Source organism: Perna viridis, chromosome 15 (genome assembly GCF_037379345.1).
Source record: "Perna viridis isolate PV_CMFRI_1.1 ecotype Kerala chromosome 15, ASM3737934v1, whole genome shotgun sequence".
NCBI classification, from domain to species: domain Eukaryota; kingdom Metazoa; phylum Mollusca; class Bivalvia; order Mytilida; family Mytilidae; genus Perna; species Perna viridis.
Window position 1 is genome coordinate 20995084 of NC_142459.1, and position 26630 is coordinate 21021713.

Sequence of the window (26630 nt, forward strand, 5' to 3'; positions counted from 1 at the left end):
AGTGGTAATTGAAAAAACAACATATAGATCATTTAGGTTCTATTATTCTAAATATATTTTTAAACAGATTTACAAAAGTAATATAAAACATGACATTATTTGGAAACATCATTTTCTTGAAAATCACTAATTTTCTGCAAAATATGGGATTAAACTTTTACGAACCATATAGTTTTCTTCTTTTAATTTTCACACAATTATAAAATAAAAGGAGCAAAGTAATGTACAATTTATATTTTGGGTACAGTTTAAAGCGCTTTTAAATAAAAATGATTTCTTAAAATTGATTTATCCCCTGAATTTTCCCAAAAGTAGCATTGTAATCATTCTTATAACTCAAACTATGGTAAAATATGTTGTATAAGACATATTTATCCACACAGAAGGTAACTTCTATTTTTATTTTGGTAGGCTGAAGCACTTTAAAAGACGTTCACATGAAAAATGTCGTGATATACACAATACATAAGGCAAATTATTGTAAATCTACTTTAATTGTCTTATAGCACCTTTTCTTTTCGTGCAAATCTGTTCAGCCATGTCGGAGTTATTGTTGTTCTGCTTTTTACAATGCAATTACATTCAATTTTTTTTCTCATCAGAAACTATTGGACAGAATTCAAAGAAAGTTGGTATGATAGTTCTTTATGTATGAGCGTTAGGAAGTTTAATCCAAGACAAAACATGGCCGAATTTGCGAAAAAAATAGAATGAGGCTTAGGAGACCAGGCGAGAAATTCAGGCTCTTAAAAGCCTTTAATTTTCATCATATTAAATTACCTGGTTCTGGTAAGTCATTAGTGCAGAAAAATGAGCCGTAGTCAAATTTGTGAATGTTAAACCGACAATTTTAGATAGTATTCCTTGGTGATTTCTGAGATGTTCAAGTTAGGTTTGGTAACGGTCATACTGCACAAAGAAGGATGATTAGTTTTAGTACAAAGTTCATTTCAAACATGTGAGGAACTATTTTTAAAGCTCTAAAAGTACCGATTTCGCTTTATTGTTCCCATGAATATTTGTCATAAAATTTATGCTCTTAATGTTTTTTCCTAAAACAAAACAATATTGAAGACTAAAGATTACTTCCTTCATACTATGTCCTGATGATAACAAGGAAACAATGGAACGAGACATTTATAACAGGTGTTAAATGTTTACTTCCCTAACAACTACAAAATATATTGTCACATATATTACTGATGTAATAACATAGACCAATTTGGGAACCATTTTTAATTCATGTTATAGTTACAAAATCAGAAAAGTTAAACACATCAGTTTAAATAAAATTCAAACTCTGTTTCTAGAAAAGTAGAGGACGCTTACCCTACCGGCGATCCTGGTTCAAGCCCCACGTTTTTTGAGGAGTCCGAGTAGCTCATTTACTTATGTTGTTTAGTATGTATTATTTCATATTCTTTGTTTAGTGTGTCTGTTTTTCATGGCTGGTCTTTGTCTGAATTACATTCACATCCTTATGATTTCCGTTAGAATCTTGGTTCCCTTGATTACTCTTTCAGATATTTAACAATAACCCTAGTTCTTGTCCGTGTACTATTAAAATACAATTTAAGTATCACTCCAGGTCAGAATCGTGCAAAATGTGATTCATGGTTGGAAAGCCTACATATTTTTATTTTTTATATCTTGTTTAAAATGCTTAAGTAAACATATAATAACGTATGGATTTTCATAGAAACTGTGTTCATTGGAGATAAAAAATTATATAGAATGTACCGTAGAATTCAAAATTAAGGGAGATAGCTCTATAAATAACACTAAAATACAAACTGTTGAATTTTCAATGTAGATTATCTCCTAAGAGCAGACAGATTGGAATGAATAGTTAAATATTTCATCATATAGACCTATAAAGCAACTTAATAATAATAAAAATGTATGTTTCTTTTGGTTTATCATATATCACGAAATTTGCATGATTCTTAAAAAGACTGCTACTTAAATCTTCATCAGGTTTTATGCTGTGTTCATTTTCTTAAATGTAAACTGGATGAGCAATTTGTTAACTTTTTTATTCTTCAAAAAAGTGTTCTCACATATAAAACGATGTTTCATTAATATGTTGCACGAATTATCTTAACTAAACTTTTACTTAAAGTAACTAAAATAATACATACAAAGTAACAAAGGTAAATGAGCAATTCCGACTCAAATAAAAACCGGGTGCATGGACCAGGCGCACCTGTAGGATAAGCGTCCTCAGATTTTCTAGAAACACCCGCCGAGTTGCTCATAAAAAGTCAAGTCAAAGGTAGACGAAAGAGGAAAGGAAAACTATGACACGTTGAACAAATCAGTTTTCATGGTGCAAATGGATACACTGCAACGATCCTCGAGTTCATGATGACGAACATAAAACATTTTAAGTGATGATTTCAATCTTGTAACAACATAACCCTGTTCGAGAAGCCTAATTGTCTGTGTGATAATGGCAAGCTCTGGCATAATGTTATTATTTGTGATATGAAAATTCTGAATGAAAAGTAATCACGTTTTTCGTAAAGTCTGGCTAATAGTTTTCCTTTACCATCGATCTCTAAGTGTAGGTCAAGATATGAGACTGACTTCACAGTGTCTGTGGTATCCATTATCTCAAGTTCTATGGAGTAGATGCGATGTATCAAACCCCTCAAACTAGGATTGTTTAATGATAATTCGTCATCTATATAGCGGAAACTGGGATTAAAGGATCTAGCTTAACAATGTCCTATCTTCTGGATCAGATCAGCTATAAAGTCAGCTTTATAATAAATTTGAATTTCCGTATAGACATAAAATCATGAGGACGATACAGATAAACATAAACAAACAGATTTTCGAGAAAAAAAGACGTATTAGCGGCTGAAGCAAATCAAACATCTCTGTGCTCAAACTGTTGATAGAAAAAAAAACATGTTGGTCGATACGCTTATGGTGTGGTCCGATAAATTTCATAGAGATGTTTTCTTTTCGGAAGAACTTTATGCATATATAACGATGTTCGCTCTTTTGTTTAGAAAAATAAGGATTACAAAGGGCTGTAAATGCCTTAAAGATCTTTCATCCTATAACAAAATGAGTGGAGAAAATATAGGGGCAGTCTACTCATTTTTTGAGGTAGACTGAAAAAGTATTTGAAACTTTGGCGGAAACGGATTTCTCTTGATTTGCCATAGATTTTTTTCTTTGGAGGTTTTTTCTATTTTCACAAAAAGCCGAGGAAAATACAAGGATTTTATAAAATTTTCTTTACTAACTTGTAAAGGTAAATTTGATGAAATTATCAAAAGAAAAGTGGGCATCACTGCGCATGAAAATAGAAATAGAGTCTACAACTTTAGTTTGTTGAGTATGGAATTTCTAACACCTCAAGAAACTCGATATCGTTGAAGATTCTATATTTCTACTACTTCAGAGAAATTAAAAAAAATATAGAAGATATAAAACTAAAATTAAAAGTATAAATAAAATAAATTTACACATACAATGATGGTGACCTAACCAAGATAACTGAATTCAGAAATATTCACATATGTTTTCAACTAACAATTTTTTTTTCATTTTACCATCTATGACTTAAGATTCTAAAAAAAATAAAAGCTAAGTTGGTATCTTCAAATTATTGTCTGTTGTCTGTTGTATACACTGCACTTTGGTCTTATCTGTCACAAATATGTGCCATTGTCAACAGAGCTGTCATTACTATGAAGAGAATTGATGTCTCCACCGAGGGCAAGAGGATGTCGTATGGATTGTAAGGTGTCTATAGATGTCGACGTTCTAATTCTGTTTTCGTGTAAGTTATCAATATCATTATATTCATTCATTGATGAATTCCCGACTTCATTCCTTGTTGTTGTCATTTGTTCAGAGATAGGCGAAGGAACATTTATGACACTATAACCCAGAACACCTATTTATTCGTAGTTATGAGTGTTTTCTCCTGGTTCATTTGGCCCAAGGGACAGTATTTGTTGTTCCATTTGTCGGAAACATTTGAAAATTGTTAGAATTATAGCCAGTGCCACTCCGAAACCAATTAAAACAACACTTATCAATGCGTACTTGTTGCCAATGTGTACATTTTGTCTCTCGGAAAAATAATTTAAGCATCTTTAATTATTCAAAGACAAATGTATTCATAAGCCAGAAAGTCTAGAGCATAACGGATACGAAATTGGAAACAGTTATCATTATCTAATTACACATTTTCCATCTAGTAAATGCATGATGAGGGTCTTGTATGTTAGTTTGTAAATATTTACCTTCAGTTTCAACGTAAATTCGAAACATACTCTCCCCAGCGCTATTCTTTACCCATAGATCTATTAAATGTTATCCAGGAGATGTGATTGGTATATCAAGCGAAATATCATAACTTTTGATGAAGGTACAATTCTTCTGACATAACTCAAATAATGTCTCACTAATGATAAGTCCATGTATTTCAGCTTTGTTTAATGACCCATTATTTGACTCTGTTACGCGCACTGTTTTGATGTTTGTATAAATTTGTACCAAAACTTTGATGCTGACGTTTGAGTTGACTTTTCCTTGTAATACATTTCTGTTGTAAGGTAAAAATTCTGGTTTACCTGAAATTTAAGTTTGGTCTGCGTTTAAAATACAGATAGGATAAAATAGCAAATTTACTTATCAACAATTTACATTGGCATTTCATTTACTAAGTATAAACGTCTCTTAATTATACGACTAGTGTAACGAACTTGACTTCCTATACTGTATGCCTACATCCGAGAAGGGTATATATCTACCCTTTGCAATGGTTGTCTTTAACTGAAAGTGGTAATGTCAAATGTTTGGTGAAATATTGAAGGAACAATTGAAATAAGCACTTAATCTCGTGTTTTTCCCTGCTTTCATTATTCAAATTTGTAAGCTAGGTCTGTACACCATTTTGTTTAAAAAAATCAAATTAAAAAAATTAAATATACAAAAACATATCTAGTATTTATAAATGACATATGTAAACAAAATTTGATAATTGAATTCATAAACATATTTTAAGAATTTCGAAAGCTCCAAATAATAAACTGTATCAAATTCTGACATAAAACTGTAAAAAAACACATATTTCCTGAATCTTGGATCTTATAATAAAAAAAACTTAAGAGGGCATCCACGAAAAAAAACAGACAGTGGGTGGCACATAAAAATTCTGTTTAAATTTGTTTTTATCCATTTTATTTCCCAAATCTATCCTTTCTCAAAGCTGAATATTGGTTTTGATTAACGGCAACGATGCAAGATAAATTACATAGAGAGCATTGAAGCTCTTTGAAAAAGGAAGATAACTCTTTCATTTGTGCAAAATTTGGTTGCTTCAAGTCTGTTTCAACGTCGATCCGAAGTGGTTATTATAACAAGAACGTTGAACACAAAAAGGCATATAGCATCGAGAACAATGATAATCTTTAAACAACACATCGGATTTCTAAAAACAGATAACAATAATGTTTCATTATGATCTTTTTATTACCCTAATTTAACAGTTTTGGAGGTATTATATTTACCGGGTAGCTACTGACCGCTAACCGCGTTAAATTGACAAGTTCTTAAGGAAAACGCTCTACATACCACGATTACAAACATTTGTTTACGTAACCACTTCATTGTGTCATATAATGTAAGTGTAAGTTTTTGTAAAAGTCACGCAAAATTGAAAACATCAGAAATATGCATTTACAAAATTTACTGAGCTGACAACAAAATTTCTCACAAGGATGTATTTTCAATTAAAAGACCACTATTTGTTCTCTGCATTATTCGATTTGTACAGAAATTTGTCAATATTGTGTTAGAAAAATAAGGTTTTTGACTGAGTTTACTGACCTTTTCAGTGCATTTCAATGAATTTATAACTCAGTTGACCTAAATGACATGGAAAATCTTGTCATCTTTGTTTAATTCTATTGATCCAAAATGGATTTTTTTTTTACACAAAATATCACTAACGGCCTGATTCTTACAGAGAGTGGTACTTAAACATCGGCAAAAGAAAAAAAAACCTTTATATTTATAGACAAGTGACTTATTCTGTGACACTGCTGATTTTTTGTTGTCTACATAACTTATACATTGGTAAACACCATTATTGAGGTAAGGTATTGACAACATTGGTAACGTTAGTGTTTTATTTCCAAGAGCTTCAATCTGTCGGAGAAGGTCTCCATCATACCAGTGTTCTAGACGTTTGACTAAACTGGATTCCGTCGGTGTTTCTACACACATCACTGCGTGCCTATCTATCACTATTTTAATATCTGAAATAAGTTTATTGTTACTCATTGAACCAGTTTTTTTAACTGCAATAACTGTAGCTTAAAAAGACTATCCAATCCGTCCTAATTATAATATTATTGTATACAATTATAAATAATTGGTTTATGCAACCATATTATCACTGGTAGGATAAAATGAACTGAAGATAAATGTTGTTGCCTTTGTCATTACAACGCACGTGAAAAACGTTTAAAAACAGAAATGTATAGAATTTCCGAAAAAGTAAAAGTTAATTTTATTTAATTTGGTGAATACACATCAATACGCATACATGTGCAAGTCAACAATTAAAAAAAACACTATAGAGCTATTTAACCGAAGGTAATATTAAAGATCGTTTGGGAGGAAATCCCAATATTCTAGAGAAATAGGATAGATACAAGGAAACGTAGACATATGTGGGGGACGAATCAATGGCAGTGTCAATTCTCAACCTATAGATTGCAAGTTCCGCGTCTTGACCACTCGGCCACCACTCCATGAGTAATTTTTTCCCTAAACCATTTACGTATCGCAAAATTTCAACCACTCGCTTATTCAATAAAACTTTGATGATAAAAAAGCAATGATGCAAGTAAATAAATAGAATCTTTTTTATACAAATAAAACAAGTAACCCTTATGAAAGCGGGAGATTTGGTGCACACAAAAAAATTGTTAAACCGACAACAGTTTCATCGTCTTAAGGGATCATTGCATTTGTTTGTATGTTGCCTTGATATTACCATTTGTTAAATAAATATGTCTTTCTTTGATTTTTACGTTTTACAATTGCCTGGAAATGTTGCCTATTAGCTCGATACTTTTATCACTATCCTTTATATATATTTATAATATCGTCAGACCAATGGTTAAGATTTTATGTATGATGATTTGGTAAAGATTGAAACTTTTTTTTTTTAATTCTGAGATCATTTTCACAAAAAAATCGTAAGAGTAAAATTAGTCGTAAGTTATGACGTCATAGCAAATAAAAGTATTGAGACGTCATAACTTACGACTAATTTTACTCTTATGAATTTTTGTGAAAAGGGCCACTGGTTATTTTGGTTATTCTCATGCCAAAAGGTCATACATTGTGCATTGAAAAAATAATAATAGTAACTGCATACATTCCATCAAAATGGGTTAGTCAGTTCTTTCGTTATGGAGTCTATTGTATGTCAATGGTGATAAAATTGACCGTAAATGTAAACAATTATTATAATTGAAAATAATACAAGGAAGGTGAAACATTAAACGCTCCCGAAGAAACATGAATTCAAACACCTTTCATAATTTTTGTCAGCCCTGTTACTTTTAACTTCCAAATTGGTAAAAGAATGTACGCTTTTATTATGCTTATGCATTCTCCTATTTTCATGGGGTGAAATATGTATGGGAAGAAATGTCCAGATTTGGTAAATAATTGTGAGTTGTAATTGTCCGAAATATCTTTGGGTCGAGTTGTCCGGAATAAATTACGTCATTTTCCTAAAATTCTGGTGCAATGTTTTGACTATTCCTTTCATATCACAACTCATACGTTATGCCAGAGCTTGCCGAAACTACGCGCTAGAACTCTAACAAATAGGTTTCTGGAACAGGGTTATGATGCTACAAGATTGAAGTCATCACTACAGAAGTTTTATGGTCGTCAGCATCAGCTCGTGGATCCTTATGGTGTATCCATCTGCACCATGAAAACTGATTTATTCAACGGGTCACAGTTTTCCTCGTTAGTCTACCCCAGACTTGACTGTTTCTAGAAAAGCAGAGGACGCTTACCCTATCGGTGCACCTGGTCCATGCTCCCATGTTTTAGTGGAGTCCGAGTTGCTTTTGTTACTTTGTATGTATGATTTTAGTTACTTTATGTTCTTTGTTGTGTATGTCTGTTTTCCATGTCTGGTCTTTGTCCCTGGATTGCATTCTTTTGATTACCGCTATAACTTTGGTTCCCTTGATTACTCTTTCGATTTGTATTTAATCATCAAAGCTAGTTCATGTTTTCTAGACTGGTGTAGTCCCCAATCTCATTTGCCAAGTATACGAAAATGAATTTGCCATTATACTGATTGCAAGCTCCCGATTTTACATGCATAAACCGAATATTGATGCTTTTTCTGCCCGTAAGTATACAGGCCCCAGTTAATAATATAGCCATTTACGATCCCTTCGGGAGCCAATATGTTGACTGCTTCTATATTATAATTACAATTCATCAATTTAAAGTCTGACTTCGTGGCTTCTACAATCGGATTAAAACAACAAACACTTACTATATAACTTGAGGACTTGTAGGATGATGTAAGTAAAATAGCGTCGTTTGGTAGTAAATATATAGCACCCTTCTTGTTCATCTTTTACGTTGTTGATGACAAAACATTTTTCTGTCTCAAAACAATCATTGGATCTAACTCTTCGCCACTTCTTCCAACTAGAATACATTGTCGATTTGAAATTGTAAATAGTTGACTTGTATTTTCGACTGAGAGGAAACACAGCACTTGATCCATATCTAGCATAAACGACAGCAGGTGTATTTTGTTTGGATTCATCAACTGAAATAAATGTAATAAATTAGAATCAAGATTCGACTAGAAATCCAAAGATCAATACAAAACTAAGGAAAACAGTCGCATAAATAACATGAATGCCAAAATTACATGTATGCAAAAAAACAAAAGAATATGAGCAATACGGACAAAAAAACTGGAACTGGACCAGGTGCACATATAGGGGAGGCGTCCTCTGCTTTTCTAGAAACAGCTGCCCAAAATGTGTTCATCGTAATTCATGAACCAATAAGCCATACTATCATTTTTAAAAACGATTCATTGTTTGAAGATTGTTTATCTGTAACCTGAATAGAAAAACAAAACGAAACAAAACAAAACAAAAACAAAACTGAATAAAAAAGCAAAACAAAACGTAACAAGACACCAAATAATTGAAAGGTCAATCGTCATAATATTATTCCTAAAGAACACGCTTTTGCTATATGAGAAGGCAAATGGCTTTTCAGCTTTGCCACTCCATCACTTTGCCTTCAGAAACTGGTAGATGTCCATGTTTTCGATAAGCAATTCATATAGTAAGCAACAATTAAATTTGCATTTCAAATCAATTTGATTTCTTAAGTAGCTGTCTTTGTAAGAATCATGCAAAATCTGAAAAATGTGATACACCCTAAAAAAGACTACATATTTTTATTTTTGTAATTAAGTTGTTTTATGGATCTATACTATGAAATGTGTAATTATTCCTTCAAATCTGCCTGCTCTTAGAAGATAATCAACATTGAAAATCCAGTAGATTCTATTGTATTTGAGCGTCATTTACAGAGTTATCTCCCTGAATTTTGAAATCTACAGTGCATTCTATACAATTTCATCTCCTAAGAGCACGGATTATATGAAACCACTACATGTTAATTTCTGTTTACTATGACATTTCAAACAAAATATCTAAAATAAAAATATGTAGGCTTTTTACCCATGAATCACATTTTGCATGATCCTTAGCTGGAGTGCTACTTAAATATTGTCTGCAACTCAGTAACATTTTGTTCATTGAACCTACATGATAAAACGATTAAAGAATAAAGTGAGCAAAACGTATTTCTTAGTATGCACCACAAATTTGTAAGTGAACTAAGTGGACACCACGAGTTTAAAAGTATGCGTCTCATATTTAAGGTTTTTTTCCATAGACCACAAATAGAAAAAAAAATACAAATTCCTTAATTAAATCACTACACTTACTAGATAATCTAAAGGCTGACAATGGGAATATTTTAAACCTGTCACAAGAGCACACGTATAAACCGTCATCTTCTTCTATTATATTTACTATTGGGAACATGGACCACGTGCACCGGTAGGTTAAGACATCTGTTAGTGTTCTGCATTACGATTAATAAAAATAAATACGAAATAAATCTGTGCAAAACAATCAGAATCAAACTAATGCCTAAAAAGATATTTATTGACAAACATTTCACAATTACAATGTAAATATATATGACAATCATGAGAGGTAATTAATTTTATGTATCGATATTGATGTTCCGTTTCTAATGTTGACAACATTTTTTTAGAGTCTGTTCTGATGCTACCATCAACAACATTGTCGTTTTGTATTAAATTTTTTGTCCACTTAATTTTGTTTTTAATTTTACAGGTACATGTATCAGTACATGATCTTTGAAAATTTTATTTCCTGGTGTATTTAAATAAACACTTTTTTTTGGACATATTAATGCAGCTTTCTTGAAATGGATGAAGCATTTCTCAAAAATTTTATCAAAACAGAAACATAAACCGTCACGGTAATGTAAACTGTCATCGATATACATCATCTGAAAGATAATCAAGGTAACCAAGATTCTAGTAGTAATCAAAAGACATGAAAAACAGACACACACAACAAAAGAACATAAAGTAACTAAAATAATACATACAAAGTAACAAAAGCAAATGAACAACTCTGACTCCACTAAAAAAACTGGGAGCATGGACCAGGTGCACCGGTAGGGTAAGCGTCCTTTTCTTTTCTAGAAACACCCACCGAGTTGCTTACAAAAAGTCAAGTCCGGGGTAGACGAAAGAGGAAAGGAAAATAATGACACGTTGAACAAATCAGTTTTCATGGCGCTGATGGTCACACCGTAATTACTTCCGATCTACTGAAATAATATGTAAAAATCGAAAACACCAAATAAGTGACTACCACACATCTTCCTATGTATCTTCACGACAGTCTAAATGTATTTTTTACTCAGCGAATCAAGCAGTTCCTTCATTGACCTTTCAGCTAGTACATGTAATACATTTGGTTTAAGGAGGTTTTTTGTACAAATCTATTTTTTAAAGCTACGTTTTAAATCTTTTATTTGTATTTTAAGTAGCTGCGTCGGTAAGGATTATTGAAACTAGAATTATATGTTCAATGCTGGAAAAAAATGTCACCCATTTAAATGAAAGAGTAATCAAGGGAACCAAGTTTCTATCGGAAATCTAGTATCACCCTTTTTAAATTAGTTATATTTATATTTACCTTTATGGTTTTATGGTATTTTGGTTTATGTTTAGGAGTGTATCATAAAAAAAACCAAGTATACAAATAGGCGGTTAATTCAGCCTATGCGTCCTGTGGATCGTAACTGTAATACATCATATCATACTTGTTGTACAACTTAGTTCTGTTACTGACCTCACAAGGCTTTGGTTTTACACCCAGTAATCAAGGTCATAATATATGCAACTGTTATTGCATTTTATTTCCCCCATAGTAATTAACAAGACCCAAATATTTTACTATTTTCTTTCATTAACCATTTTAAAGTTGTGTTAAATTCACAATAAATCATTTAATTTGGTTAATTTGAAGTTCTACAATGATCAACACATGTAATGGAACCTCACTGATATAGAGTAATGTTTTATGCTAAGTTTTTGATTTAGTTAATTATTTCAATATAGTGTTTGTTACCTGTCACCTTACATTGTAATTTTAAGTGGATGCTGCAAAAGAAACAACAAAACACGAAAAACAAAAAACACAACACAACAAAATACAACAAAACAAACAAAAAAAGAACAAAAAAAAAAAAACTTTAGCATTTAAAATTTGATCGTATATGTTACATTGCAAAGCGATAAAATTCCAGAACCTCTTTCGAAATCAATTTTGGTTAAACATAAAATGTTCGATATGGGACGTTGCATAAGCGACGTCCTTTACATACAGTGGAAGTTGAAAAAACTATTATGTCGGAAAGTACTTTCATTCGAAAATTACTTTCATTATTCGGAAAAACAATTATTAAAATGAATACCCAGAAAGGGTGTTTTAGGGTGTATCACTTTACCCTGTTGGTCACAAAAGCACCGTTATTTAAGTAAATAATGTTGTAAATTAAATGAGTTTTGAATGTATCATTTTTAATAATGTTAAGCCCTTCCCACCTTGTTTATTAAAAATGTATTTTCAGATAGTGTATATGCAAAGTTCTTTTTTATGACTGAAATGTCATCCTGCTGTTTTTCCAACAAAACATAAGAAACTATGATGCTGACTTCCCTTCAGCAAAAGACACATTATTTTGAGATTTACTGAATTTAATTTGATTAAAGATCTCGTTCTCATTGTAGCCAAAAACTTTCTGATGTAAATGCAAACTGAACGAAGCAATTATTGACTGAAAACAAGAATTAACCAATATAACAAAAATGTCTCATTTTCCGCTATTTGGGCTAATGTTTTTGTCAAATGAAATGTCTTCTTCAGTATTGAATACGCAAATGTTTCATCGTTGAAGTATTATATGTCCCCGATTAAAAAAAAATATACCATGGATAAATATATCTTCTGTAGTTGTCTGTTTTCATTACACAGGCAAAATTATTTCACATGATTTTCACACGAATTTCACATGATTTTCACCTGAATTGAGCAAATAGACTAAGTGACAGAGTTCATGTGAAATTCGGGTGAATGGAGCCTTCACGTGAAATTCACACGAAATGTTCACGTGAAATTTGTGTTTAGTGAATTTCACATGAAAATCATGTTAATTTCATGTGAATTTCACATGAATTTCATGTGAAGCTCGATTAACATGAATTTCACGTGAAAAATATTTGCCTGTGAAGTGCTTCTGTTAAAAGAAAGAATAAACAAAATCGATTAGGTTTCTAATATTAAATTTGATCTACAAAATTAATATGGACACAGTTTTATCAAGTGTACAGCAACCAAAAACCTTATTCAATATTAAATTTTCATTATCATAAAATTGATGTTGTTGTCTTCTTAAACACATTTTTTATATTTCTTAATTAACACTTCGATGATTATATTATTATATCATATATATCTAGACTAAAATATAACTTTTTGCATATGCATTATACGTGTTGGTTTAAACATTATATCGTCTACCCTATACCGCATACACTATATCACACCACTAGACCTTTACCGCACACCCTATATCACACCACTAGACCTTTATCGCATACCCTATATCACACCACTAGACCTTTATCGCATACCCTATATCACACCATTAGACCTATATAGCATATTTTATATCGTAACCCTTCACATACCATACTTAAAGTATGGTTAAATTATACAATATAATAAACATGACATGTTCAAATTTGTATCATAATGCTATATCAACACTCGACCTAAGTCACCCCGCTGGCTGATGAACCTTGGGGTGATATAGGAGTCTCGGGTTGATAGAGCGATATCAAAATCGCAGTTATTATAATGTCATTGTAGAGTTTCGATAATCGATAAGTCTTACTTATCAAAGTTCGTATTTTTTAAGATTCAGCAAAAGTTAATATTCCTTAATGAAATGTTTTCATGGATAACTTTAATATTTCATTGCTAAATAAATTTTTATATGTACTTAACACACACACACACACACACACACACACACACACACACAAAAGTCAAAAGGAAAAAAACTGTATTATAACTTCTATATAACATTAACAACAAAAAAGAGCCATTTCTTTAAATTTTGGTGATTGGAGAAATTTTATGCCATGATCCAGCTAAATTTGCATTTCCGAACAAAAATCTGTACATTTATATCAACATTTGATTTGAACACTTCAGTTTTTAGCAAAATATGGCTGTAGTAACATGTTTTGTGAAGGAAAGAAACATATATTAAGAATATTCTATAAAGAAGCATTAAGCAAAACATATTTGCATTCTGAACATCCTATATTTTGACTCTGCATTATTCCTGTTCTTCCAAAATGACCAAATATATTTATCTGTTTGTGACGTATTTAAATGTCTATTATAAACATTATATTATCAGTACTATGACCAAATACCAGGAATAGTGACTGAATTAAATTATGATATTAAAACTGTATACGTAAATTCTAAGTGATATTCCTCGCAACTTCCGCTATGTCCTGGTCAGGTTTGGGAACGGTATAAGGGAACATTTGATCAGAAAGTTATTTATAAAAAAGGATAATGAATACCACTACAAGGTTCAGGTTAAACATATAAGGAACTGTTTGTGAAACACTTGAAGTACTAATCTCGCTGTATTGTTCAAATGTATGGTTTCATTCATGTATTTCCTGAAAGGACAATATAGTAAACTAAAGTATTCATTTCCTTTAGAACTCTGACATGAATTACAATTACAACTATTAAAAGTTTTCACATACATTACCGATGAAGTAACATAACAAAATTAGGATTTATTTCTATCGTATGCCATAATTACAAAATCGAAAAAAAAAACAAAACAAAAAAACAACGTTTCACACATTAGTCCAAATAAAAGTCTTTCCAATAATAAACAATAACACCAGTTCTTGTCCGTGTTCCCTGGCTAATAGTTAAATATTGTTACATATAAGAAGATACCAAAAACATTAAAAAAAACAAAAACAAACAAACAAAAAAACAAACAAACAAACAAACAAATAAGCAGATATACAAAATAAAACCTATGGCAGATCACAAGGGGCGGTAGGCTTATGGTGTGGTCCAAAGAACTTTGAAAAGCTGTTTTTTTTTCGAAAGTATTTTTTCCAAATATGTATTAAGGATTAAGGATGCTAACAGGAGTCACATAGTCTTGACTTGATGAGTTATGTCAATCGAATTATCCTCGATTTTGTCGACTTCTGATTCAGAAACACCTTCGTTTGGGATCTCATGAAGGTTTAGTTCTTCAGTTTTACAAACAATAGCTTGAATGTCCACCAAGTTGGTGTCTTTAACGGAAGCGTAACAGAATATGTTTGAATCAGATTTTTTTTCCGATACTATATTTCACTTGTTTAATCATTACTACTTTTTAAACAACAACTGTCACCACGTAATGATAAATAATCATGATAAAGATCGTTTGGGATTTGCAGTCCCGATAATTCAATTTGTGTTTCAATAACATTGTCAATATTATTATCGTGTTTCAAAAAGGTATTGACTTTTTGCATAACATTCCTGCGTACCACACGAGGTCGTCTTTCTGGGAGTGGAGGCATATTTTTGGATACTCTATAGTCTAATGTTCCAATTTCGTCGTATGCGTAGTTATACCCACCTTCGTTACCGGTTTCTATAGTGATTCCATCATTTCGTTTTCGTCGGAAACAAAACAACATAGTTGCAACAAGAACAACAATAATGAATCCGACATTAAATACGATACTGATTAAAAGATACTTGTCAAAACCTGAATTCAGTTGTTTATCTGAAACTGGAAATTAAATTTATTTAAACTAGAAAGAACTATAAGAAATGATCACTTCCTTAAAATCCTCTATTCCCCAAAAACCTAACATACACCTTTTAACCTCTAAATTTATTTGGATCAATGCAAATATGTAATTATGGTTCTTTGAAAGTTTCATCAAGTTCCATTCGGAAGTGCAAAAGGAGTGACGAATGGGTACCCTCTACTGAACCATGTAAATGGAAAGACGACCGGAAGGAAGGAAGGACGGATACCCCTATCACTATAAACCCCAACGCATAGTATGAAGTATTTATATAACTTAAAGTTCAACAGGTTTGATTAATATTGAAGACAAAATCGATAAAAATAAACACTCCACTAAATATTATACATTATTCAGGATCTTTACATATACAAAAACGGTTTATCAGTTCCATGGACTTTTTGCTGAAATGGGAATGAACATTATTTAAACATAATTCGAAGATCATTTATTTCAACATCAAAGTATTCACTTATGGATGCACAAAATTCCGATAGTTTTGATTCCCTGATCTTTGCTTCCTAGAGGAAACGAAAAGTATTTATTTGCTGGGCAATTGAAAAAAAAACCCCGTCGGGTTGCATGAATAAGATACATGCTCTTTAAACTCTTTTCACACACACACACACACACACACACACACACACACACACACACACACACACACAATAACATATTGTCAAATTGTTTCTAACTCGGATATAGAAAATGTTCTTTCATGGCCAAAAAAATTAATGTCAAAGAGTAATCAAGGAAACCAAGGTTATAGCGGTAATCAAAAGAATGCAATTCAGGGACAAAGACCAGACATGGAAAATAAACATACACAACAAAGAACATACAGTAACTAAAATCATACATACAAAGTTACAAAAAACAAATGAGCAACTCGGACTCCACTAAAAACTGGGAGCATGGACCAGGTGCACCGGTAGGGCAAGCGTCCTCTGCTTTTCTAGAAACACCCGCCGCCGAGTTGCTCATAAAAATCAAGTCCGGGGTAGACAAACGAGGAGAGGAAAACTAGGACCCCTGAAAAAATTAGTTTTCATGGTGCAGATGGATACACCATAACGAGTTCATGATGACGACCATAAAACTTCTGTAGTGATGACTTCAATCTTGTAGCCACATATCCCTGTTCCAGATGCCTATTTTTTAGAGTTCTAGCGCGATACGAAAATTCTGCGTAGTTTCGGCAAGCTCTGGCTTAACGTATGAGTTGTGAAATGAACACTCCATACGCAGGTGCTGAAGGGATGTTGCCAGGTGATGACAGGAAAGTTGACAATTTTGAATGAAAAGTCATTACGTTTGTCGTAAAGTTTGGTCAATAATTTTCCTTTACCATCTAGTGTAGGTCAAGATATGAGGCTGACTTCAAAGTGTCTGTAGTATCCTTTATGTCAAGTTCTTTTGGGTACATGCGATGTATCAAATCCCCGAAATTAGGATTGTTTAAAGATAATACGTTATCTATATAGCGGAAACTGAGATTAAAGGATCTAGCCAAACAATATTCTTTCTTTCGGACCAGATCAGCTATAAAGTCAGCCTTATAAGAGTAAAGGAGTATGTCAGCAAGTAAAGGAGCACAATTTGTTCCCATTGAAATGCCGACCGTTTGTTGAAAAGCACGTCCACCACACTGGACAAATATGTTGTCGATTAAAAATTCCAGTCTTTTGTAAACATCTTCCTCTGTATATGTGGAAGATGATTTTGAATTACTTCTTATAAAGTATGGGGAATCTCTACCAAGAACTATATATTTGTATCTATGTGTATCATCTTTTTTGAAAAAAAAAACAACGATGTATAATGTTTTTAAATCGGAATTTTAACTGAGTATGGGGAATAGAAGTATACAGTGTTGAAAAATCATAGGTTTTAATGCTATTATATTCAGAGAATAGACTTGAAGTGATTGTCTCCAAAAGATCTTTCGAATTGTTCAGGATCCACATTGCATTAATACCACTTCAGGAGTAACAAGTGTTGTTGTAGGACTGCAAACCTTCTTTGACAGTTGTGAGTATAGAAGTTAAACGTTTTGAAAGGAGGTTTGGTGGAACATTTTGCAGATCCAGCTATGAAACGTTGTTTATATGGATTCTTGTGGAGTTTAGGAAACCAGTACATAGACGGTAAATCACAATCATCGTCCCTGGTAGAGAGACCAAAAGAGAATAGCACATATTTATGGTTTTCAACAATCTCTTCTTTGGAGAGTGTGGTAGCAGTATAAAGTTTTATCACTGCTATCTATTATTTTCTACGTCTACCTCTGATAATAAACATTGGACGTAAAACGTTTTGCAGACAAAAAAAATGTTGTTTTGGGCGTTGTCTGCTGATACGACAACATATTTGTCATGTATAGTAGACAATGTTTTTGCTACATCGGGGTCTTTGAAAACCGATGTAGCCTTGGCACTCATCGACCTACTTAAAACTTTCATTCGTTTCAAAATTAAAGACCTCACGGCCTTTAACTACTCTGACAGAAAATCAATGTCTTCTTGTTGTCGTTTTATTCATGTTTTTGCATAGTCCTCGACGGCATCCATAAGAACTTTAAAGTTATAATTCCAATTTGTGAAGCGTGATTCACGGTACTTGGGACCTAAACTTGCAAGTAATGTTACATTGTAAATATCATGTTCTTAAAACTCAAGACCCACTACCGTAAAATTAGCAAAATTGTAATCAAAACCATAAAACAATATAAAGATTGATATTTTTGGAGTTTTTTTGTATGTTCATTTTGTATTTTGTACATCTGATTGTTTTTTATTTTGGTTTTGTTTGGTTGGTTTTTTGGTGGTATTTCACTATAACTACTAAAAAATATTGTTCTTTTAAATCACAAATGGCTATCAATAATTTTTTAAAATTACCTTTCACATCAACGAAAAATGTAAACATACTTTCACCAATGCCATTTCTCACCCATAAATTCATGGTTTGTTCTGTAGATTCGGTAACAGTCAGAAGAAATGAAATTTCATAAAAGTATGCACTCTCATAGAAATCGTCTGGCGAAAATTTGCTGATATTAAGATCATACATTTTAGCTTTGTACAAAGATCCGTTCTTTATTTCCTCTGTCCATACTGCATTGATTTCAGTACTGCTATGTACCTTAACTTGAATTTTAGTATTTGAATCGATGGTCCCTCTAAAACTATTCTTGTTATAAGGCGGAAAAACTGGAAGCACTAAAAGTACAAAAAGACTTTGTTCTAAATGTATTTACTTACTATCGATTAATTTTACCAGAAAAAAAGGTAAAAGGATCAGTACATATCGACAAGATACACCTCCAACGTGCCTTTAAATATATTTTTGTGGTATTTGCAATTTTATTGTGGTTCAAAAATCAATTTATTAAATAACCGTGAAATTTACAAACTATGTTACCCCAGTGATTAAACACAATTTACGAAACATTGTGTTCACCAATTGTTTAAAAATATTAATTGAATATACAAAACTAAACATACCAACAAATAACCAATCTAACTGTAAGTGTAACGACAATAAGTCTGGTTTTAATGACTGAAAACTAGTTCAACAGCTGTATATCTGGTTTTTAATATCATATAAAAATTCTAAAAACAGTAATTATGATAATTAAATTTGAGTTTGTTCCAACAAGTGTAAATGGGGGCTATATGTAGCTACCTGTATGTTTTATAAAAAGTCCCATTCAAACAAGTATATTGAGATAGTTACCTTCTACCTGGTCGAAATATCTAAAGACATTCTTTCCAGCAATGTTTTTTACCCAGATATTGATAGTTTGACCCCTCATAAACGCCATGGGCAGTTTGAATATCAATTCATAACCCAAGATTGATATGTTTTCTTTATGGTTTGTTTTTAACCAAGCGCGGCTAATTTTGAAGTCATTCACGTCAACTGCATGTAATCGATCGTTCTGTAAATGCTCAATCCAAACGGTATTGACGTCCGTTTTGCTGTACAACAACAATCTGACCGAACTATCTAACTCTCTTCTACGTACGTTTTGATTTTCTGAAGCAAAAACCGGTTTACCTGTAATATAAAAGAGCAGTTTGAGCAAGTCCCCTTAAAGAAGTGAATGCTCAATTTTCGCTTTAATTGCAAAAAAACATATTTTACCTTCCTTTACTCCCCTTATCTTTGCATTATATTTGAAATACAATAACAAATCTACATCATCAAATATCTTTATATCAAGACCATGTATTTTTCTTGACACCAATTGCTCCATTCGGAACCACGATCGAATTTAACGGTTCGACAAGAATATACGTTTGTACAGAATTTTAGTTGATAAGTCTAAATCGTTAAGCTCGTTTATTTGTGTTATTTTTCACGAATTGAAAGCATTATGTTCTTAAATATCCTAATTGTAAATCTTTGCAAGTATTGGCAAACTTTATGATCACGAATTATAATTTTATTAGAGTCAAATAATATACACTTTTATCATATATTTATATTAAACTATAACGTTTTTGTTTATGCACTATAAGTGATTGTTTAAACCCTATATTGTCTCCCTTTTATCGCATACCCTATATCACACCTCTAGACCTATATCGCACACCTTATATCGCACCCCTTCACAGACTAGACTTGAAGTATGGTTAAAATTTATGATATAATGAGCATTAAAATCTGTATTACGTGCTGTATTAACTCTTGACCTATAGAATCCCGCGGGCCGGTTGCCCTTGGGGTAATACAGGAGTCTCGGGTTGATACAGCATGTGATACAGATTTTGACATGTTACATTCAGTATAGATCGTGACCATTAGGATTCTAAAAGTATAATATCAAATATTGTTTTTTTTGTTTGCCTAAAACAAAGGATAAAGCGGGTGTCATCGTAAAAGGTATTGGCATGTAATCAGTGTCAAAATATTAATTAAATGTTAATTGTTATCATATTTGAATGAGCCACTCGTTTAAGTTGTGCGGTCATTGAGAGTAAAAGCAATAAATTATAAACACCTGTGTACTCATAGACAAGTGATTTGTTCTGTAATACGGCTGATTTATTGGTGTCCTTATAACGTATACACAGGTAAGCACCATTGTTGTTGTACGGTACTGGATCCAAAGATATAGAGAGTGTCTCATTACCATGGGATTCAATATGTCGGATAATCTTGTCGGAATAAGTATGTAGTAATTCTATATGGAAATTTGGTCGTTTAGGATCATCACGACATATCACGGAATACGAGTCTATTGAAAGATGAATATCTGTAACAGATTTAATTTTTTTTATATTTAAAATGATATTTGTCTATCAAGCTTACTGTCGATTTGCTTTCAAAAGACATATTTCAAGTATGAAAGTTATTAAATACCGATTTACATAAAATTCAGACATTGCTAGTAGTAAAGTGGTTCATGGTAAAGAAAAACCTACCAAACAAACTATGTTTTTTTCGGTCTACGTATATTTTCACATAGCGATAATTATTACTGTATTCAGATCTGCACTTTTGAGAAAATCATACATAAAACTTTTACTAAAATCAACCAAATTAAACAAAATCAAGAAATACAACTCTTGCAAAAAGCCAATTTTATGTACAATCTATATAATTATTATCTCAAAAGTGCAACAACCAAATGATAAACTAAAACAGGTTATGTGATCACAAACTGTTTTAGAACAAAAAATAAAACTGAATTTGGTGGGTTTTTTTTACATGCATGAATCACTTCCTCTCTGATTTTTATAAAGACTGATACTTAAAAAGATGTTTCATTTCAGTTAAATAAAATGATTCCAAAATTATATTAAGTACACATCGATGTGCAAATTGTCAATGCAGTGTTTTTCTATTGTTCTATTTTATTTCATATGTCTGTATAGAATATAAACATTTTAGATCGGTAACTATTTAATTGATTTGATAACAGGTAAAACAAAAAAAATATACCTTGTATTTCTAAAGAGCTCATTAATAAAAGAAATCGAATCATCATATCGACATGTTACACGTTTACTGAATATTGAGCAGTAACTGGCTTATTTACCGTATATTAACAAAAAAGCGCCATAACGTGAAGGTGTAAACTATAAGCACTTTTAATAATTATATATAAACATTTTATAGACAACTGTAAATGGAACATACCCGTATATTCATAGAAGATCGATTTATTCTGTGATATGGCTGATTTATTGTTGTCTGTGTAACTTATACACCGATATACACCGTTGTTTTCGTATGGCACGAGTGATAATTGCATGGTCAGTTTTTCACTCCCTAAGGCTTCTATGTATCGTGTTAAATTTCCTTCATCAGAGTGTTCTAAACGCATAATTACACGTGATGATTGGGGTTGCTCTATACATGTAATTGTTCCCTGATTTATTGAGAGTTGTAATTCTGAAATCAGTTTTATATTATTTACTGAAACTATGGACGTAAAGACGTCAGACCGCGAAATGGATTAACCGGAATACCGGAAAAACACACTGCCGAAATATTTACATTTACAAAATCCAGGAAAGCAAGCAATTGTACAAATTTGTATTTTCATATATAACTTTTATAACGTTTATTTTGTAACAAATCATTAACGAAAATACTGAATAAGATAATTGCATGCCAATCTGTCTGACGTAATGTGTTTTTCTTTTGGTAACCATTTGGACTCTCACTCCTATTTAAATAATACAGAAAATCGTAAAATGCGCGTATCATTATATCATTAATCTAATATTCTAACCATAAATCTGTAAAATCTTTTTTGCATTTATCTTTAAAGGTATTCTGGCATTATCAATAAAAATATAACATCCTTCTTGGTCAACATAGTCATTGCTTATGCTGATACAATTCCTCATCCGTTTACATTCCGTAGGTACCATATCATTTGTTATTGACACCCATCTATAATTTTCAGCAGTTTTAACAAAGAACCCTAAAGGAAATGACGTATCATGAAAGTGAATCAACGCCTTTGCTCCACGTCTTGCGTAAGCTATATCTATTTCTGACATTGTTTGTAGAACTCCTGCAACTGTAAAGGGAGAAAAAGATTTAAACATTTATTGTAAAAGTGAAGCAAATAATGTACAAATTAAATGCAGTTCTTTTATCCGGAAGTAGATATATACTTGAGGATATGTATGGGTAAGTTAGAGACACTAAATGTTCAGCATAGGTATGTTTCTTCTTATATCTTACTTTAAGTTTTACAATATTAACAGTGGATGTGCATGACTTGTGAAAAACTTCCACAATAAAATAAAAAATACTATATATAATCTTTTAGAAAACCGCTCATGAATTAGTCTTCTACATTTGTTTTGTTAAAATAAGAGAAACATATTTGTTGATTTTTATTTGTTTGGATGGAGTCAAATATATGAAAAAATTATCAACTACTTGGACTTCAGGAATGTTGTAAATTTTGGAACAGATTATACTCAATAACCTGGTTTGCGACAGTTTATACTTTTTACATACAGTTTGAGGTCAAGGTAACAAAAGGCAACCCATTTCACTTAAAGTAGACGGTCAAATGCCATGGTGTGTATTTTGAAAATTGTATTGAAAAGGTAATATAAATAATTTCCTACCTATAACAGATGAAAAGTGTGATTATTATCGTAAGAATTAGTGAAGAAACAATTTCTTTATAGTGCGAATTTTGATTTTCTTCCCTTTTAGTAGGCTTTGTAAATACTTACTTACTCGACAACCTAATCACTGACATGTTTAGTGGATGTTCACAATAATATAGATACAATCCATTATCTTGAATTGTTGTATTCGATATCTGAATAACTGTTTTTCTTTTCGTTTTAGATTCCACACTAAGTATGAAAATATCAAATCTTTTTTCAAGTAAGTATCTATTCTTTAAGATAGTTCTGTTTTCATACATTTCCCCCATCAGTCTTGGCTTATTTTCAGTTGTTAACCAATGGAAAAAAATTGCGGATTTGTAACACGTTATGTCATAATCCAAATTCACATTGCTTCCAATATATCCAGTTTTGGTTTTGTCCTCGCATAGTCCATACACACCTGAAAGATGAAATGTAAGTAGCAGAAGAGTAATCAAGGGAACCAAGGTTATAGCGGTAATCAAAAGAATGTAATCCAGGGACAGAGACCAGACATGGAAAACAGACATACACAACAACGAAAATAAAGTAACTAAAATCATACATAAAGTAACAAAAGCAATTGAGCAACTTGGACTTCACTAAAAGCTGGGAGCATGGACCACGTGCACCGGTAGGGTAAGCGTCGTCTGGTTTTCAGAAGTGATTAAATGAAATGGAAGCAAAATATTTTACACTTTCATAAGATAAGTTTCGCAAGTCAGCATGATTGCAGACATAATAACGCCTTTATGTGATATTTTTAACAAGAAATAATCGACAATTGTAAGGATCTTTATGAATAAAATTACCGTATTTGATTTTTTTTAAATATTGATATAAACAATACACATAAAATAATAGCAATGATTTTTTTTATAACTCCTCATATTAATAATATTCTCATATAAATAATGCAAATGTTGGTATATATGCTGTAGATATGTTTGAAGGAAGGAGCATCAGTAACTATAATTACCAAGTGCTTGAACTTTAATTGCTACCATAATGAGTACGTGAAGCAACATTCCCATTGCCTGTTATGGAAAATATCGTTATATAATAATTATAAAATCTACATATACACATATAAAATATATACAAAGGGTACAAAAACTTAAAAAAACACTGTTTCAACTATCGAATATGCAAAACAAAGTTATGAACGTTTTGGACGCTTTGATTTTAATAACAACGTCGCCTGTTTCTACGTCCAGGGTTCGTAACCAACTAGTATTTATAATGATATGACCTTCGCTGGCTAGATGATTCATCCTCGTAGGTTTAATCCTGGTGTTAAGTTACGAAAACGGTATATGGCACTACAGGTTATTTCATTTTGGTGATGTTTTATGTAGTTTTGTATCCTCGACAGGCTTGTGTACATTATTTGAGCTTTCCCCTCCATTTTGTTGAATCAATATTATGTTTGATACTGTAATATCTTAAATTATCGACATGGAGATTAATTTTAACAACAAATTAAGTCATCGAATAAGTTAAAAATATTGTGCTAACAGCCTCCCATGAAAATCAAGCAATTCAAATAGTAAAAGTACAAATAATAAAAAAAATGTTTTTTTGCAAAGGATTAAAAACTGACCTATGAATAATTGATCTTCACCTTCTTCACTGTAATATTGAATTCATGACATGTATTTATAAAATACGTGTATTGTAAACGAAATATTTCCTTGAATGAAAATAAACAAAACAAATCCCATGACATATTCTAATAAAACACAGACCGGAAATTTCTAAAATATTATTCATTACATTATTAAGCTGTGCTAAATTAGTCAAAGTATACAAATAGGCTCTATGTCCTTTTCCTCTACATTTGTTTTCAATATGCATGATAAAAAGATAGAAAAACAAAACCATTGTAACGTAATCTATTAAATCCATGTAAACATATAACAAATCAAAAGCCCTGACTAGACGTTGACAATACATCTATACATCCGTCAACATGAAAACAGAGATATAGTCATACAAGACTACTAGAGTTTTTATAGAAACTGTCAATCCAAAACAAAATCATAGTATCAGAAGGATTCCCTCAATGTGATTTTGTTTCTATGGGGACCACTATGAGATTTCCTTGCTAATACCTTTGAAGTTTTAATTAAAGTTTTTAAATGTTTTTGGTCGTGTTACTGTCTTGCGTTATTAAAGAATTAAAGATGAATACAATTGAAATTCAAACACCACCCCCCGTTGAGGTTAAAAGATACTGCTTGTAAAAGTTATCTACCTATATTGACGCCATCAAATTTTACATGATGCAATTGCTGAATAATAGGTATGCAATCCTTTGACATAATTGAATGTTGTTTTTTTTCATGTAGAGTATGATTGTATTTATCTAAATACAATAACATATAATGTATATATAAAACCAGAAAGCATGAAAAGTCTTTAACATTTAAACACAAACATCAGTTAGACATTTTTAATAGACATTTTATTTCAATGTCATTATTGAACGGATGTGATCACGGAAACCAAGGTGTTATCGTACTTTTTTCCTCGATATTCCAACATTTATTCTAGTGTTAGGGAAACGCATGATTAGGCCGGCAATGGCGGGCAACTAAAACTTTATTTGAAGCCAAGTGACAAAAAGACACCAACTGAAAACAAGTTATTTAGTACTAAAGGGAACACATAGAAACACACAGCATGACCAAAGGGGGTAAATCCAATCGCTCTGAAAGTGTGCTCATTTTTTGTGCAAGACACGTTCAAAGCGTTATCCTGTTAGGTCAAGCCCATTGAAAAGGGAAAGACATGATATTTTTGAAGTGTCGACAATGGCCATTATAACTTTGTTCTTCGAAATTTTGTGTTACCATCGAGCTTTCTCCCGAATATCGGTTTATGATTGATTGATTGATTGATTGTTGGGTTTTAACGTCCGAGCAGCAATATTTCAGCTATATTCAGACGATGAAAATGAAATGGATGAGAATATGAAATGATGATGATGAAATGAAAAAAGGGACGGGACGCAAGTATAATAGGGTCGGGAAATATTGATTGCCACAAGAGAAAAGAGAGGGATGGGTAGGGTTGGGCAATTTAGCCTCCTGTGACGGAGCGCAAAGGTTCTTACTCCTATCGAATACCACAGTAGGGTTCTTTAACGTGCGAGGAACGTGGCATCTTTCCCAACAGGGTGCACCACTATGGTTGGCTGTCAGATTTTCCGAATTATAGCCTGCCAACCCCAACATGTAACACGCCAGTGGGTACCCCATTCCACCACCTGGTGCACACATCCCAGTTGCTCTATGGGAAGAGCGCCTAGCCCCCAGCTAGGTTTCTTAGCACTATTTAGTCGCCTTTTACGACAAGCTTAGCGCTGCTGCAGGCCTATTCTTTTGACACCCAGACCTGCACGGGGCCAAATATCGGTTTAA

At 32.1% G+C, this 26630-nt stretch overlaps 2 protein-coding genes across 4 annotated transcripts; both read right to left on the reverse strand.

Annotated features, from left to right (window-relative positions):
* Window positions 1–2019: 2019 nt before the first annotated feature.
* LOC148597436 (uncharacterized) lies at window positions 2020–10282 on the reverse strand. Of its 2 annotated transcripts, XM_088563570.1 has the most exons (3): window positions 10052–10282; window positions 8567–8848; window positions 2020–4598 (listed from the first exon to the last, which is right to left on the reverse strand). In XM_088563570.1, exons 1-3 carry the CDS (start codon window positions 10149–10151, stop codon window positions 4339–4341), a joined length of 642 nt encoding a protein of 213 aa, XP_088419696.1. In that variant the 5' UTR covers window positions 10152–10282; the 3' UTR covers window positions 2020–4338. The 2 variants fall into 2 exon arrangements, 1 of the variants encoding a protein (XP_088419696.1); XR_015919090.1 differs by lacking the exons at window positions 2020–4598; window positions 10052–10282 and adding an exon at window positions 5959–6287 and having other exon boundaries at window positions 8567–9915.
* LOC148597437 (uncharacterized) lies at window positions 10275–25534 on the reverse strand. Of its 2 annotated transcripts, XM_088563568.1 has the most exons (9): window positions 24809–25534; window positions 24185–24242; window positions 23291–23626; window positions 22320–22613; window positions 21722–21976; window positions 20580–20834; window positions 19310–19633; window positions 18472–18792; window positions 10275–15549 (listed from the first exon to the last, which is right to left on the reverse strand). In XM_088563568.1, exons 2-9 carry the CDS (start codon window positions 24237–24239, stop codon window positions 15128–15130), a joined length of 2262 nt encoding a protein of 753 aa, XP_088419694.1. In that variant the 5' UTR covers window positions 24240–24242; window positions 24809–25534; the 3' UTR covers window positions 10275–15127. The 2 variants fall into 2 exon arrangements, with proteins under 2 accessions (XP_088419694.1, XP_088419695.1); XM_088563569.1 differs by lacking the exons at window positions 24185–24242; window positions 24809–25534 and having other exon boundaries at window positions 23287–23427.
* Window positions 25535–26630: the final 1096 nt, after the last annotated feature.

What these genes read in the sequence shown, in the direction of transcription:
- LOC148597436 (XM_088563570.1), bottom strand. Translation starts at nt 10,151, where the DNA reads ATGTTCCCAATAGTAAATATAATAGAAGAAGATGACGGTTTATACGTG. An exon ending in GTCAGCCTTTAGATTATCTA is followed by an intron (nt 8,849 to 10,051) that starts GTAAGTGTAGTG and finishes CATTTATTTCAG; the next exon opens with TTGATGAATCCAAACAAAAT. An exon ending in ACAAGTCCTCAAGTTATATA is followed by an intron (nt 4,599 to 8,566) that starts GTAAGTGTTTGT and finishes CTTAAATTTCAG; the next exon opens with GTAAACCAGAATTTTTACCT.
- LOC148597437 (XM_088563568.1), bottom strand. Translation starts at nt 24,239, where the DNA reads ATGGGAATGTTGCTTCACGTACTCATTATGGTAGCAATTAAAGTTCAA. An exon ending in AATTAAAGTTCAAGCACTTG is followed by an intron (nt 23,627 to 24,184) that starts GTAATTATAGTT and finishes TTCATCTTTCAG; the next exon opens with GTGTGTATGGACTATGCGAG. An exon ending in GATCTTCTATGAATATACGG is followed by an intron (nt 20,835 to 21,721) that starts GTATGTTCCATT and finishes AATCTGTTACAG; the next exon opens with ATATTCATCTTTCAATAGAC.